The sequence below is a fragment of the Castor canadensis genome, chromosome 9 (assembly GCF_047511655.1).
Source record: "Castor canadensis chromosome 9, mCasCan1.hap1v2, whole genome shotgun sequence".
Lineage (NCBI taxonomy): Eukaryota > Metazoa > Chordata > Mammalia > Rodentia > Castoridae > Castor > Castor canadensis.
This window is the reverse complement of record NC_133394.1, coordinates 79520175-79535626: the sequence shown is the minus strand read 5'-3', so window position 1 is coordinate 79535626 and position 15452 is coordinate 79520175. Positions and strand designations below refer to the sequence as shown.

General features: G+C 35.9%; 1 protein-coding gene across 4 annotated transcripts in view; it reads left to right on the top strand.

Moving 5' to 3' along the window:
• Positions 1 to 15161, top strand: part of Gucy1a1 (guanylate cyclase 1 soluble subunit alpha 1) — a 67721-nt gene extending 52560 nt beyond the window's left edge. For all 4 annotated transcript variants that reach the window (XM_074041770.1, XM_074041767.1, XM_074041768.1 and 1 more), the window contains 2 exons: positions 1621 to 1775; positions 8821 to 15161. In XM_074041770.1, the coding sequence (XP_073897871.1) occupies positions 1621 to 1775; positions 8821 to 9025 (360 nt within the window). In that variant the 3' untranslated portion in view covers positions 9026 to 15161. The remainder of the gene's footprint in view (positions 1 to 1620; positions 1776 to 8820) is intronic.
• Positions 15162 to 15452: the final 291 nt, after the last annotated feature.

The window sequence follows — 15452 nt, the reverse complement described above, 5'->3', positions numbered from 1 at the left end:
TTTATATTGTGCAATTATTATATTGTGAAACCATGTTCTCTTAAAAAGAAAAAGCCAGATATAGCAGATATCTAAGTTTTACTTCAGAGTAAAACCTTGACTTTAAGAATCATTCAAGGGTTGGGAGTGGGGGTAAACACCTGTAATATCAGCTACTTGGGAGGTGGAGGTAGGAGGATTGTGATCTCCAAGGCCTCTCCACACAAAAGCACAGACTGGAAAACAAACTAAAAAAGCAAAAGGACTAGGAGTGAGGCTAGATTGTAGAGCACTTGCTTAAAAAGCTTGAGGCCTTGAGTTTAATCCCCAGCACCAAAAAACAAACAAACAAAAACAGAATTATCCAATCCTGTATTTTATAGATGAGAAAATAATCAGAGGAAAATAAAGACACAGAAAGCCATATGGCCAGTTACTTAGTAGAGTTTGTTTCGGAAGGCAAATCTCCTAACTCACGATGTATTTTGAAAATTTCTCAGGATTTGTGATATGACACCTTGAAAACTTGATTCTGGGATTTTGACAAAATTAAAGTCATCTGATTTATAATTACATCTAAGCTACTGAGTCTTTGACATTTGTGTTGTGCATATGTCTAATAAAACTTTTTCAAATGGCCAACTAAATGTAGAATTAGAAAATCCTGAGCATGGTGTCTGATTACCAGTAACACTACTGCTTTGTTGTAGCCAGGAATTAAGAATGAGTACATCGTCTCAGATAATCAAGGAATCATATTTTAGATGACACTACGTGAAAATATTCCACTTCAGTGCCTCCCCAAATCATTCATAATTCCTAAACTTTCAACTCAGCACATCCCAGGCTGCCTCTAAGCATGGCCTAGCTTTGGTGCCACATGAGTCTGAAGTTTAGGATAGTGTATAGATTATAATCACTCAGCAACTCTGATTTTCTTTTTCCTTTGTCATTTTCTGTTTAAATATTGCAATTTCCTCTCCTCAGTTGTTATTCATTTGAATAATGGAATGGTGGTTGATATAAAGTTATTTTAAAGCAAAATGTCCTTTAAAATGTTTGATTTTTTTTTTTTTTGAAATGGGATTTTGCTTTATTGTCTATGCTGGCCTTGAACCATCAAGACATTCTCCTGCTCAGCCTCCTGAGTAGCTGGTCCTACTGGTGTACCACTGCACCTGGCTTATAATAAAAACCATTTTAGAGCCTCAGAATTAGCTTCTTTTGCACTTCTGTGTCACAATTTTGAGAAACCACTGCTACAGTCTGGAAGTGATGTCTTTCTCACTTGATGGACAGAGCAGATTTACATCAACAGCCCACAGATTCCTTGATATGCTGCAGCAGTGAGCAATAAGAGGTGTGTATGGAAATTTCTTTTAGATATTGAAGAGAGGTGAAATGAAGATAGTCCGAAGAATAAACCTGAGCATATAATGGAGGGGAGTCACCAGGTGTAACTTCTGATTCTGCCCTAGTGACATTTACTTGCATAGAGGGAAGTGGACTGGGGGTTTTGAGCAAGGGAGTAGTGGGTAGGATTTACTGGTGGAAACATTTAGACAGCATGTTCAGGCAACAGGAACAAGTGGGTAGCGGTTTGCCAATGACAGGGAACATTGTGTCATTCTTTGCTTTCAGATGCGAATTGGACTACACTCTGGGTCAGTTTTTGCAGGAGTTGTTGGAGTCAAAATGCCTCGTTACTGTCTTTTTGGAAACAATGTCACTCTGGCTAACAAATTTGAGTCCTGCAGTGTTCCAAGGAAAATCAATGTCAGTCCAACAACCTACAGGTACTAATTGCATTAAGCACCTTCAATCTCTTTATTTATATACAATTGTCATTTTTTCCTATTGCTTTGATTTATTCTCTGTAACTCTTTTCTACTTCAGTAATCGTATAAGAGAATGAAAGTCAATACATTTTTTCAGCCTAATTTTAACCTATGTTTAATCTATTCATTAGCTTCATAAGGTGATTGTAGCCCAACAGAAACTCTTAGCATCTTCCTCCATCATCTCCATTAAAAGCATTTATTAATACTCTCGTTGTGTCAGTAGGCATTCTGACATCAATTGGTGTCCTCCAGCACAGTTCTAGCACTAATCCCCAGAGTTAACCTAATTATAAGCACAACTTAGAGGGTACAATACCCTGTCTTTAATCAGATGCCTGCTTCACTTCATGGGTCCACAGGCTACCAGCACTTTTAACTAACTGCCTACAAATTCAAATGTGCCCAGGACTCCCGCAAGTCAAATAATTAGCTAGACTGACTCTCACAGTACTTACAGTATAATTATAAAAGATACAAATCAGGACCAGCCAAGAGCAGAAACAGATAGGGTGAGGTCTGGAAGTGTCTGGAATGCAGAGCTCCTATGGCCCCTTCCCATGAGTAGGACATGTCACCCTCTGACCACATTAGGAGGTTCAACAACAAAGAATCTCCACTGTGGTTTAAGCTCTCGTGTCTAAATTCATTGGGTTCACTATGTAGGCATGATTGATTGGCTCATTGGAGTTCTAATTGAACTCATTTTCCAACTCTTTTCTCCTCTCCCAGGATCAGGATGGACCAACACACTAACCCTCTAATTACCTGATTGATGGTTCTGGAATCCTGCCCCATTCTGAGTCATCTTATAGAATAAACCCTGGAAGGGCCCACAAAAAACAAGGACATTCCTATAATTCAAGAAATCCAAGAGTTTTAGACTCTCCCTCTTTGCTACCAAGGGCACATGCCAATCAAATTCCCTATTATAAGACAACAGTGAAGAATTTACTAGAGAAAACTGTTAGATCATTAAACATTTTCAAAGTTTGCAGAGTTTTGTGGACTAGCAACAAAAGTTGACATAGTAAGAGAGGAGCCTCTGTCATCTAGCATCAAGAGGGCCTGTTTTTCTGTCTCTTTAATAACATGCAGTGGGCAAACTGAGCCAATAAAATCTGCCATTATGGTCTCACTTGTCCTACTTCAACTAGAAAATAAGCTACTTCCTCTAGGTAGAAATGAATCTGTCCTATAAATTTTGTCACATTTAAAAAAGAAAAAAGGTTTAATGGAAACCCTTAAATTAAAAAAGAAAAAAAAAGATTTCCAGATATACATTGGTAGATCAGCAAATTGTCTTTCTAATTTTCAGGGATATCTTTTTTGGAGGTTCCTGGGGCTAGAACTCAGGGCCTTATGCTTATTAGGCAACTGTTCTACCACTTGGCCTATGCCTGCAGCCCCTTTTGGTTAGTTGTTTTTCAGATGGAGTCCATCTTCTTTTGCTTGGGCTGGCATGGGAAAACAGTTCTCTTACCCACACCCTCCTGAGTAGTTGGGATTACAGTCGCACACCAGCATGCAGTCCTATGAGAATACTTTTGGAGTATGTTTTTCTCCTGAAAGCTCCAACAATGTTTCATTTCCGGCCCAAACATGGTTGAAAGCTTTGTATCCTATTTCTCAGGAACAACAGACCAGTGGAATAAGAACTGCCCGGCATCCGAGTGGAGTGCCGTCAGCATAGTGACTCCAGTGCTATGACTCTGGCCTGTGTCCTGTTGTACTGGATGGATCAGCTGCCCTGCCCTGCTGAATACAGTTTTGCTATTTCCTGTCACTTTCTGAAGAACTTTGCTGCTTAAAAATAACTGTTCCCTCCATGATCAGCTTCTCTTGGATGAAATGATTACTTCCTACCGAATTCAAGTGTATCTTACTATAAAACCTTGAAAACAGATAATTTTCCTTATTTCCAAGTCATCCTCCTGCTACTGCCTTATATTTCTGCTCCTTTGTACAAAACAACTCAAAGGAGCTGGCTACACTCACCGTCTCTATTTTAGTTTTTCCCTCTCTTGTTACTCTTTAACTCACAGCGATTAGGGTTTGTCCCTCGACTTCATTGAAATGGTCCTTATGGGGCATCTGCATACTTGCTAACACCCTGGTCCATTTGCTCTGCTGATCTTCCTCACCTTCACAGCAGCAACTGAGTAGGATGAGAAGCAGTCCCTTCTTTAAATAGTTTCTTCTTTATCTTTTCCCCTACCACCACCACATACGCACTACCATGTTGAGGATGAACCCAGGGCCTCATGATTGCTGGGCAAGGCTCTCCCACCAGATTTTTGGTGCTACACCCACCTGGTTTTCTCTTTGTCAATGGTTTCACCATCTCTTCCCCATCGGACCTTTCATTGTTGCCCTTTGCTCCTGTCTTGCTGGGCTCAGGGTGCACACCTCCAGTCTCAGCTACTGGAAAGGCTGAGCCAGGAAGATTGCTTGAGCCCAGGAGTACAAGGCCAGCCTGGGAAAGGAAGCAAGTCCTCATCTAAAAATAAATTAATTAAATTTTATTTTAAAATTACCTTTTATGCCTCTTACTCTTTTTTAATCTCTAGCCCATTCCCTAGGTCTCCCCCAGAGCTACAGACTCATATATCTTATTCCGTGTTTCCTCCTGGATGATGACTAATGGACATTTTTAAATGAACTTGATTGAGTGATTTCCATATTCCATGCTCTGAGAAAAGTCATGTCTCCTCCAGCCATGCTGTATTAATCACCATGAAATGACATTACAATCTACTTAGTTACTCAGACCATAAACCTTATTGTGAGTGGACCTTTCTCTTCCTTCCCACTCACTAAAAGTTGCATCCTGTATGCAGTTTTTCTCATCTTCCTCACCACCACAGTCCAAGTCAAGACACCCTTGTCTGTCCCACCTGAACCAGATCAGGATCATCTTCCCCATTTTCCAGTCTTCCACTTACTTTTTCTTTTTTTTTCGTGGGACTGGAGCTTGAAACCAGGGCTTCATGTTTGCGAAGCAAGTGCTCTAACAATTGTGCCACACCTTTAGTCCATTTTGCTCTGGTTATTTTGGAGATAAGGTCTCACAAACTATTTGCCAGACTTGTATATTGTAACCTCAATCCTCCCAGTCTCAGCCTCCTAAATAGCCAGGATAACAGATGTGAGCCACCAGTGCCCGGCTCTCTCCTGCTTACTTTTTGTAGTCAGTATAGTACAGCATTTTTATTTTTTTATTGGTTTTAATAACTGACTTTTTATAAATACTTATTTCTTATTTAAAGAGGAAGCAATACTTAATCTACTTTATTCAGGCAAGAAATAAATACTAAATGTTAAGCAACATTTAAAAAATTCTTTCTTTTAGAGATATTTCATTGTTTACATGCAATAGGAAAACTTGAAATAGGTAATGTAAATTTCAATTATGTCCGTGCTTTGTTAAATTTGATTAATAATGGGTACATCATTTTAGTTTCACTCAAAATTCAAGACAAGCAGTAGACACTATACAAATTTTATTAAAAAGTATTTTATAAAAAGACAGTAGATAGTATACAAATTTTACAAAAAGGTAAAAAAAAAAAACTTACAAACAGATAAAAAGCTCTTTGAAGAGCTTTATTAGCAGTACATAGGATTCTGGAATGCCATTTCTCATATAATAAAATAGTCTGTTTGATATCATATATAAGTATCTCCCTTGATACATTTATGGAGCATGTGTATATTTAGGATGTAGAATACATAACCATATGAAAAATCTTTACCTTTACAATTTCACTTTTTCCCCCCATTTTTATTAGGATATATTTGTTATACAGGGGGGATTCATTGTGACAATTCCTTACAACCTTGCATTTTGTACATTGGTTAGATCACCCTCACCATCTCCCCTGAACCCCTCCCCACCCCCTTAAAGCAATTGCATCATTCTATTTCATATATGAACCTATCAACCATATTGCCTCACCTTCAGCTCCTCCATTCACCCTCCCTCTCTCACCAGTACCCACACTATACCTATTTTATAGTCCTAATGACAATTATACATGCTTTCTTCTGCCCGTCATAAAGAATTTTATTTTAGGCAACAGTATTCTGCATTTTTGTTTGCTTATCATGATATAAAGAAAACTAAGAAAGACTACATTCAATATTGTTCAAGTTGCACATCAAGGGATTATTGGTGCAGGTTTTCATGGTCATCCTGGGATCACTAAGGTAAAAAGGGCAGCTGGGAGTACACATGAATGCTGCCTATTGAGAGGCAGATACTTTCCTTTATAGAGGAGCTCTGAGAATACAGTCATAAAGAAGCAGGACTTGAAAGAACAAAGTGAATAAAGAAGCATAGGAGATACAGCAAAAATAGGAGAGTGCATGCAATAATGTAGTGTCTGGTCAGCTAGAGTAGAGAATTCCTTCAGTCTTGTGTGAATGCACAGATGATTGATGACATTCCTGGGTATTCTGCAATCACATTTTTATCTAAATGTTTTGCTTGTAATCCTGGTCTTTAAAAAAAAAAGACAATGTACTGAACATTTCTAACTTTATGACACTCTGCTTGTGTTTTGTCTTTAAAAATACCATAGAACTTATATTCAGAAGACATGCTTTGGCATTCTGAACACTTCCCAGATGTTTTTCAGCAAATCACTTAAATTCAAATGTTATACTTTAAAGCCTCTTGTAAATACTGAACACTTTTGTATGAATTTAAGCATAAAATTATGCTTATAATTACAAATTAGAATTTGATGCAGATAGGAAAATAAATTTATCAATCACCTGTAGTTTTGTACATTTTTATTAAACACTTGTAGTGTTTATACATTTTATGCATGTAGTTTCATACATTTTATATTTAACTTTTAAACATCTACAAAACATCTTCAAATACATACAGAGGAAAATAATAATGATATCCATGTAACCAGTACTAATATTTAACATGTCAACAATTCACCACATTTGTTTCAGACTCCTGCTTCAAAAATATGAAATCAACAGGTATAATATAACATATAAAACATGAAATGCATTATAGGTATAAACAAATATAACATTAGAAATAAAATAGAAATACGAGATAAAAAGTAAATGAAATAAAATATTACTTATCTGTAGTCCCACTCTCTGACACAATAGACCTTGTATCCCTGTTTGAGGGAACAGCTGAGAACCTGTGTTTCCTGCAGACGGGTCCCAAATAGAGGGACAGGAGGGCACTGTGTACAGCATGTTCAGCAGTCTCTCCACAGTTCACCAATAAGATACGTCAATCCTGCTTATCAGGAAGGATAAAGGGCAGAGAGAGGCCAGGAGTGTAACTCTCATTCGGGTCCCTCCAAATGAAAAATAATAAAACCAGAGAAAAATAGGTTCCCACTTGACATATTCATATCTTTTTCCTGTGTGCTTTGAATTCACTCAATACTATGGTTTCAAGATTTTTTAAAACATGAAATATAGATCAAATTCATATAAATGTAGTTTATACATTTTGACTATTCCTAATGCAGTGATTATGTCTTAGTAAATCTGATTTGTCGCATTTTTCATTTGCTGTGGTGTTAGTATGCCTCCTTCGACAGGGTTCAGGCTACAGATGGTTTAACTGTCTTGCAGAATTCCTGAATGTTTAATTCTTGGCTCATAAGCCAGTATGAGTCAAATATAGTATATCACTATATTCACATGCTACATGTATTATATAATATGTATTTAGAGTATGAGTAAGCCAGAGTCTGTCTTCTATCCATGACTAATTTAGAGTGTATTCACCAAATGGTATGCCATATAAATAAAAGAACCACTCAAAAATGTTGATGTTCATGATGAAAGCATAGTTTTCATTAGTTTTGTTATTTTGCTGATAGCATGTTTATTGATGCACTGATTTTAAAAATTAGTTGAACACAACACACAATGTTGTGTTACTCTCAAAGACTCATTCTTTTATTTTGATGGTGGTGATACTGGGGATTGAACCAGGGCATCAGCTCTTTCTAGGTAAATGTTGTACCACTGAGCTGCATCCCCAGCCCCTGTCAAAGACTCATTCTTGAGATACAGATTTCTATTCTATTGGTTTCTTCAGTACAGAGTATCTCAGTACCAAAATCTAATTCTGTACCATCATTGTATTTCATTTAGACATATCACAACAGACTGGTCGATAGAAGGCCACAGTCTGGTTAAGCAGAAATGATAAGTGATTCTTCTGTAGTTGTTAAGAACCAAGAGCCATTCAACATTTTTCATCTATGCCTGAATAGTAGGTTCTAGAGAGTGCTTATTAAGTTTGAATTCAATAGAAAGCTAGGGAAACAACTGGGAAGAGGTATCAATTAATCAGTAGGATTCACTTTTTAAAATGAGTTAAGCATAATGGACAAGAAGTAAGTAACAAATAAGAAAACTTGATAGCACAGATGATTTTAAGAAAACTAATATTCAAACACATAGCAAATAGAAGTAGAATGCCAATATATACAACTGAAGTTAATTTGAAAAATGCTACTGAAATACCCAAAAGTTGTTTTCACATCACTTTTAAAGTTTTGTTTTTCTTTCACAACTTCTTGCCCTTGATTTCTTCTCAATAATATTTATATGATTAATGTTTGACAAATGGACAATGACTTACTATTTTCAATTTAGAAAACTTTATCCAGAGTTATTATTACATTGTAATTATGTGTGGGTTTATTTTACTATTATTGGGTCTACGGATTATTTTGGGTTTTTTAATATTGGGAATTGTGTTGTTACAAAAATATTTCATAATTATTATTTTCTAATATGGGTCAAATATATTAGTCAAATTCTTATTGTGAATTTCAATTTTAATTATTTTTCTTTGGTGAAACACCACTAGACTCTTTCTGTCAATTGCACCTAAAATTGGCTGGTTTAGTAATACTCATTTTGTCATAATATCTTCTTTTCTTGAATTGTCAAATATTTATGCCAGCATTTAATGCTAGTATCTTTATTTTAATCTTTTCAGATTGCTCAGAGACTGCCCTGGCTTTGTGTTTACCCCTCGATCAAGGGAGGAACTTCCACCAAATTTCCCTAGTGAAATTCCTGGAATCTGTCACTTTCTGGATGCTTATCAACAACAAGGAACAAATTCAAAACCATGGTTCCAAAAGAAAGATGTCGAATATGGCAATGCCAATTTTCTAGGCAAAGCATCAGGAATAGATTAGCGAGCCACGCGTTTGCTTGTTATTCTCTGGGTTTGACTCCTTTGAGGATTTGTGGGACTCTGAGAGGATGAGAAGGCTGAAAAGCAGTATTAAAATTTCAGGAACTAAGTCACAATCTACTCTTTCTCCTATTTAACATGACAAAAATGTAATCACTTCAATACTTTTACTCTTCTTCTTAAAGAAAACAAACCTCAAAATGTGGCTTTTGAGGGCATGTTTTTGTTCTGTGGCAATCACTTACTTCCTGCACTCAAAATTCAGCACATTGTACTTATACCAGGTCACAACAGTCATCGTGAAAGTGATGGAGTCACCTGCATTCTGTGCCCTGGTAAAATGCCATGGATATTAAACTGTGTTTGTGATAGTGTCATCTTAAAAAAGTTTTTGAATAGAAGTTATAGCCTTTAGTACTATAAGTTCTTTCAGCTTTGCATTTGATTATATTTCTTTATTTAACTGCTAGCATATATAATAAAATAGGCTTTTTTTTCTCTATTGAATCTTTTTAAAAAAATAAGCAATTAAGGGTTAGATGCAATATGATATAAAATAGTTCTGTAAATATTAAAGAATAGTTCCAATTTTTCAAGTTAAAACTATCCTCCATAATACAATATGTCATATAATAAAAATATTCTTTTGTTTAACATTTATTATTTTTTATTCTATACATTGTAAAGGCTGTTTTAATTCACATTATGAATTTAATTCCTAATAATTCTTTTAAGTATCATAATAGCAAAATATTCAGGATAAGAGTGGCTTCCAATCTATATTAAAAGGCAATAATATTCTAACTTAGTCAGAAGTGACATGGGATGAAAGTATGCATCCGAGGGACCTGCCATAAAGGAAAGTAATAAAATGCCTTTACTTGCCATAAAGGAAAGTAATAAAATGTTCATACACACATGCACTTGCTCACATACCTGGAATAATTCGAACCTACTTCAGCAGACATCCTCCAGTGCCATGGTGACCCATATGAAGTTCCAAGAAGAAAGTCTAAGTTCAGAAGTGGGAAACTATAAGACTTTGACATATAATACTTTGATAGCTTGTTTTTCTTAAGTATTTGTGCTGACCATTTTGGTGTGTGTATGCATAACAGAATCAAGTTTTTATGTTATTAGGCATATATCTGTGAATATTTTTATTCTAAGAGACCACTAGTACTGATGGAGCAAATGATACTGTGATTTCTAAACATTTTCCTAGATGTTTAGAAATTTCTAAACATTTTTCTGGATATTAAATGGTTTTTGATACTTGAGATGGAACCCAGGTTCTTGTGTGTGCCAGGCAAATGCTTTCACCACAGAGCAATGCTACAAACTGAAGCTTGGACTTTTATTTTTAATGATGTCAGTCTAAGTTTTCTAGTGAAATAAAAAGACCACAGACTTTGATTTGCAGAAATGTTTTGATTTTTAAAAGTTAAATTTTAAAATAAGAGAAAGATGAACTAATTATAGTTTTTAAATCAGTATTGGCAGAACCATAAATACACTGAATTCTTAATTGGGGTTCTGAAAAATAGCTCAGTTTAAAAATGCTTTAACTGTCTGTTTAGCCCCTAGGTTGTCCATGATGACATCAGGAATAAAAGTCATCATGGATAGCCTCTAGTATCCCAAGAGCACTACTGTAAATACTACAAAGTTTACTGTTTAAAGTGTCACATTGATCAAAGTCTAAAAGGACTGGATTATTTCACTGGATACCCATCCTGTTATAGGGAAGTACCATAGGCCTTGGGGAAGTATATTTAGTCTCACCATGATATGAAATTCAATAAGCATTTTTTAAAAATAAAAAGTAAAGATGTAGAAACATTTTGTTTCTGGAACTGAATCTTTACTATAGGGAAAATAATAAGAACTAAGGAAATTAAAAGGCATAAGATAGAATATCATCTTCATCAAATGTACATTTAAAATGGACCTTAATTTAGTACTATAATCTGCTCAAAAATTTGTAAATTAATTAGGATTCAAAGTATCTTTCAGTGCTTGGGATGTAGCTCAGTGACAGAGCACTTGCCATGCATGCATAAGATTCTGGGTTTAATCCTAGCACTGCGAAGAGAATTAAAAATGGTGTCTTTCATGTGTATATGTGATAACACACACATGTACACACAGAGCAGATGGGGGGAAATGGGTAAAGAGCTGTATGGGAGTTCCTTGTACTATTCCTGCAACTTTTCAATAGTTTTGGCATTTTATTTAAATAAAAAGTTGTTAAAAAATAAAAATGTATTTTCCAAGATAAATTATTTGTGATAGATTCTCTAGCATATGAAGACCTGTCAATTAGGGAAAAAGAAAAGGAAAGAAGCAAAAGCAGCTCTGTTGGCTTCTGCCTTCCTCTGCAACAGGTTATACTTTTAGACAAGGAAGATACTAACTCTTAAAGGAAGAGTGTGGTAGGAGATGGGTGTTTTTGAAAGGCAGTTTCAGATAATTCAGGAATAAGAATAGAGACTTACTCTCACTACAGGAACATGTGGCTGCATCTCAAAGGAAAATGATTCATTCTGTTCCCTGGATATTTTACCAAAAGTATTAACAGCAGCCTGGGATATCTAACACTGGAATTTCATGTAAATTTGAAGCCATTAGTACTTCAGATTCTTGTTAGGGAGGAAAGAACAGTTACTTCAGCATTTTTACTAACCTTTCTTCCAAATTGCTTCTCCTAATATCACCAGTCACACCATGGCAGCCCCTGCCCAGATCTGTCCTGTGTTCAGGTTAAAAGAAGGCACAGAAAAGAACAGGATGTGGTGTGGGCCGACCAAATGAAGGAGATGAACAAATGAGTTTTTCATCCAAGTGTTGGCTGGGTATAGACCTGGGCCCCCTGAGATAACCCAGGTAGGAAACTGTCCCCAAAGAGCCTTACATACAAAGCCGCAAGGAAGTTAGGGGCTAACTATATAATTCTTTTTTTTTTAAAGTATTTTATTTTAATTGACACTTGTACTCAAGTGCCCTTGAAAGCACCTGTTATAGTTCCAAAGAGAATGGGTAATGAATTACTGCAGCAGTTTTCAGTGCATGTGTTTGACCTGCTTAAATATTATTAATAAGTGAAAGGAATCTTTAATATATGTTTGTTGGAATGACTTGATAGATCTTGTATTGGTCTTGGTCAGCTTTCTATTATTGTCACACATACCGAGGCAATCATTACAAAGAAGAACAGTTTATTTTGATCTTAACCCATGACTGAGTGGGCCTAATGCTGGTGGAAGAGGCAGCACATCAAGGTAAGAGGAACATGTGGTGGGACAAACTATTCACCTTATGGCTGGGAAGTGAACTGGAGGAACAATTAAGGGCAGAGTTTCCACTATCCCCTTCAAAGGCATGTACTCAACGGCTTAAAGACTTCCCACTAGACCCCATCTCTCAACATTTCCACTGCCTCCCAGCAGTGCCAAGCTAGGGACTAAGCCTTTAACTCATAGACATTCCAGATCCAAACTATAGCAGATCACTACCTTTCATTGAACAGCAAAACATCGTTTATTTGACCTAATGTACTTACTTTGGTGCTAATTCACCCTTTAGATAGTGGGGCTTGGTTAGTTAATTGAGAAATACTTTAAGGGTACAGGGAGGGTGACATAACACATGTGAGAGGTGAATAGGCAGTCATTACGGAGATCTCAGCAAGATGTATTGCAATCCCTACAAAAAACAATTTACCATCTCCTCCAGAACAGAAACTCAGCAGTCAGTAGGAAGTGCGATTCACTTGTCTATACACATGTTAGCAGCACAGACAGCTTGTTGTACTAAGCAGACACCATCAAAATGTCATTTTGAACCATGATTTACAGTGTCAGAATGTGCAGCCTTTGTTGGGATACTTTCCATGATGTGAAAGTCTTTGTTCATCTGGGAAGAATCACTCCAGTCGTGAAAGCCAAATACTCACAGAGATAGAACCAATTAGTTCCTTGTAGTGTTGAGTTCAGTTTCCTTCTGCTCTTAGCATGCCAGCTTCCAGGTTTTTTGATGAAGTGTTGCTCCTTTTTAAATGATTCTTTGATTATTCTGACAATACACACTAAGGTTCCATACCAGTTTTAAGTCTCTTCAAACATTGTACATTTTATCACCCTCTATCTTGCCCTTGAAGCAGCTTTGCTCTTAGACATACCTGCATCTGTTTGGACTAGCCACATAATCCACTCATTCTCTTATCTAAAACTGTCAACCTTACCTTCTCATCTATGTCCGTTTATTCCTATTTTTAGCGCCTGCAAAAAAAAGTAGCAATCTTCATAAGTGCATAGATTTTTAGTTAAAGCAAAAGGAAAATGCAATATTCTAATGGCCAAGCTTTTTTAATCATTTCAGATTTATTGTGATCATAATAAATGTAGTCTCATGACACATTGATATCTTTGGGATAAAAACCAAGACAAAGTCTAAGTGGCTCATCCAGGACTTCATCTCATGTATTTGAAAACCTTGGAAAAAAATTTTTTAATGTATATAATGTCAGAAAACTATTACAAGCAAACCTTCCAAGTTGTGAAGAAAATTGCTTGGCACAAAGTGACTTAGTATGATGCTGAAATCCTAAAGGATGTTTGCTTGGTCCAAATGCTGCCAAACCTGTTTTATTGAGAAAAGAACTGCGAGGTAATTTTAGAGGAAACTAAGACAAAACAAGACAAATAAAGCAAAACTAAACTGCTGTTATAGAAATCGGGCAGACAGTGTGTTAAGTATCATACCTGGAGTAAGAGCAGCAAAAATGAAGCTCTTTGCAAAGTTATGCTGACAGTGGTCATGGGATTCTCTGCCTTTAAAAATATTGTAGCAATTTCCAGTGACCTAAGGCTGTGCAGCATCCAGCACTGTTAAATCACAGTGAGTTGCCTTCCTACCTGAATATATTGTATCTTGTAAACTTGAAGTGGATAGAAATATATTTGTATTTGAGAATATACTGTTCCATCACCTCCTCTCACATGGAAATTACGGATGTCTTGCAATTTAAGGCTTTGTATTCACTGCCTCAGAACTGTGTTCTCCAACCTTTTGAATTCTTTCATGCTATTAGTACAATATCTCAGCTCTCTCTCTCTCTCTCTCTCTCTCTCCATCCTCTCTCTCTGTCTGTCTCTCTCTATCTCTGTCTCTCTCTCTCTCTTCCCATACACACATCCACACCCACACACATATACTGATTTATAAATACGTGCTTCTATCAATCCATATACTACATACTAGAACAGTTTACTTTATTTTCTAAATGATCATGAATATAAGTATAGTGCTTTTGTCATATACCCCCAGTGAATCATTGTTATGTTTTCCTTCAGAAATGCCTACAATTGGCCAGTGGCTCTTCATTTAAACTGAGTCACATGTCACTTGGAGAACTGGATAGAAAATAAAAGATATTTACTATCACCCTTCCAAAAATATGCATATGTTCTTGTACCCCAAGGCATATAGACTTGCAGAGGTTGGAACTCCCTGTAATGTACCCCAAGAACACACTAGTAGGGTACCTTGGGCCATATTGTCTAAATAAACCAAAATAGCAAATTTTGACCAAGAACTTACTGTCTAGAGAGGGAGAGTAGTAAATAATGTTTGAAATGAGGAGGGAATGACTAAGTGGCAAGGTCTATGACTTAATAGTTTAGATGAGACCACTTCTGATTTTTGAGGAATAAAGGGAATATTTGGTTTCAGTCCTACTGTTTGGCATGATTTGTGGAACTTCATCCACAGGGAAGCAATGTTTTCTTTTCAGCAACCATTTAATATACATGTCAACATTTTCCTCCAGCTTTTGATAAATGCTCATTGCTATCAGTGTTTCACTTTTCTAAATTAACTAATTCTTTTAATTTTGCTTCTATGCAAAGAAGGATCATTATTAGACTTTTTGCATTGAAAACCTGCTTGGAACTAACAGCACTCCTTTTATTATTACTTTTATATTTGCTTTAAATAACATTTATTTTGAGTTCTCTTCTGGCAAAGTTGCAAAATCTATCAAAACATTACTTTATGTCTCAGAAGTTTGTTACATATTGCTGCTACATAAATACTGTAATAAAAGTGTTGAAATAAAAATCCTCTTAAAATTTAAATTGAATTTTGTCTAAAGAGAACAATGAACTGTTGAATCAAGTAAAAACAATATTGTTCTAAGATACACAAATACATCTGTTCTGATGTAGAGCTTGCTGCTAGAGATGGAGAACACCTCCAACACAACAGTATAGATGTAAGTGACTTTTAAATAAGGTATGATTATAACTCAAATATACATCTTTAGATATATGAAGCTCCTAGTTCCAGCAAAATTCATGAAGTTTTTCAAATCACATGTAAAATGATAATTTAACACAACTAAATTTAAAATAAAAATAATTTTATTT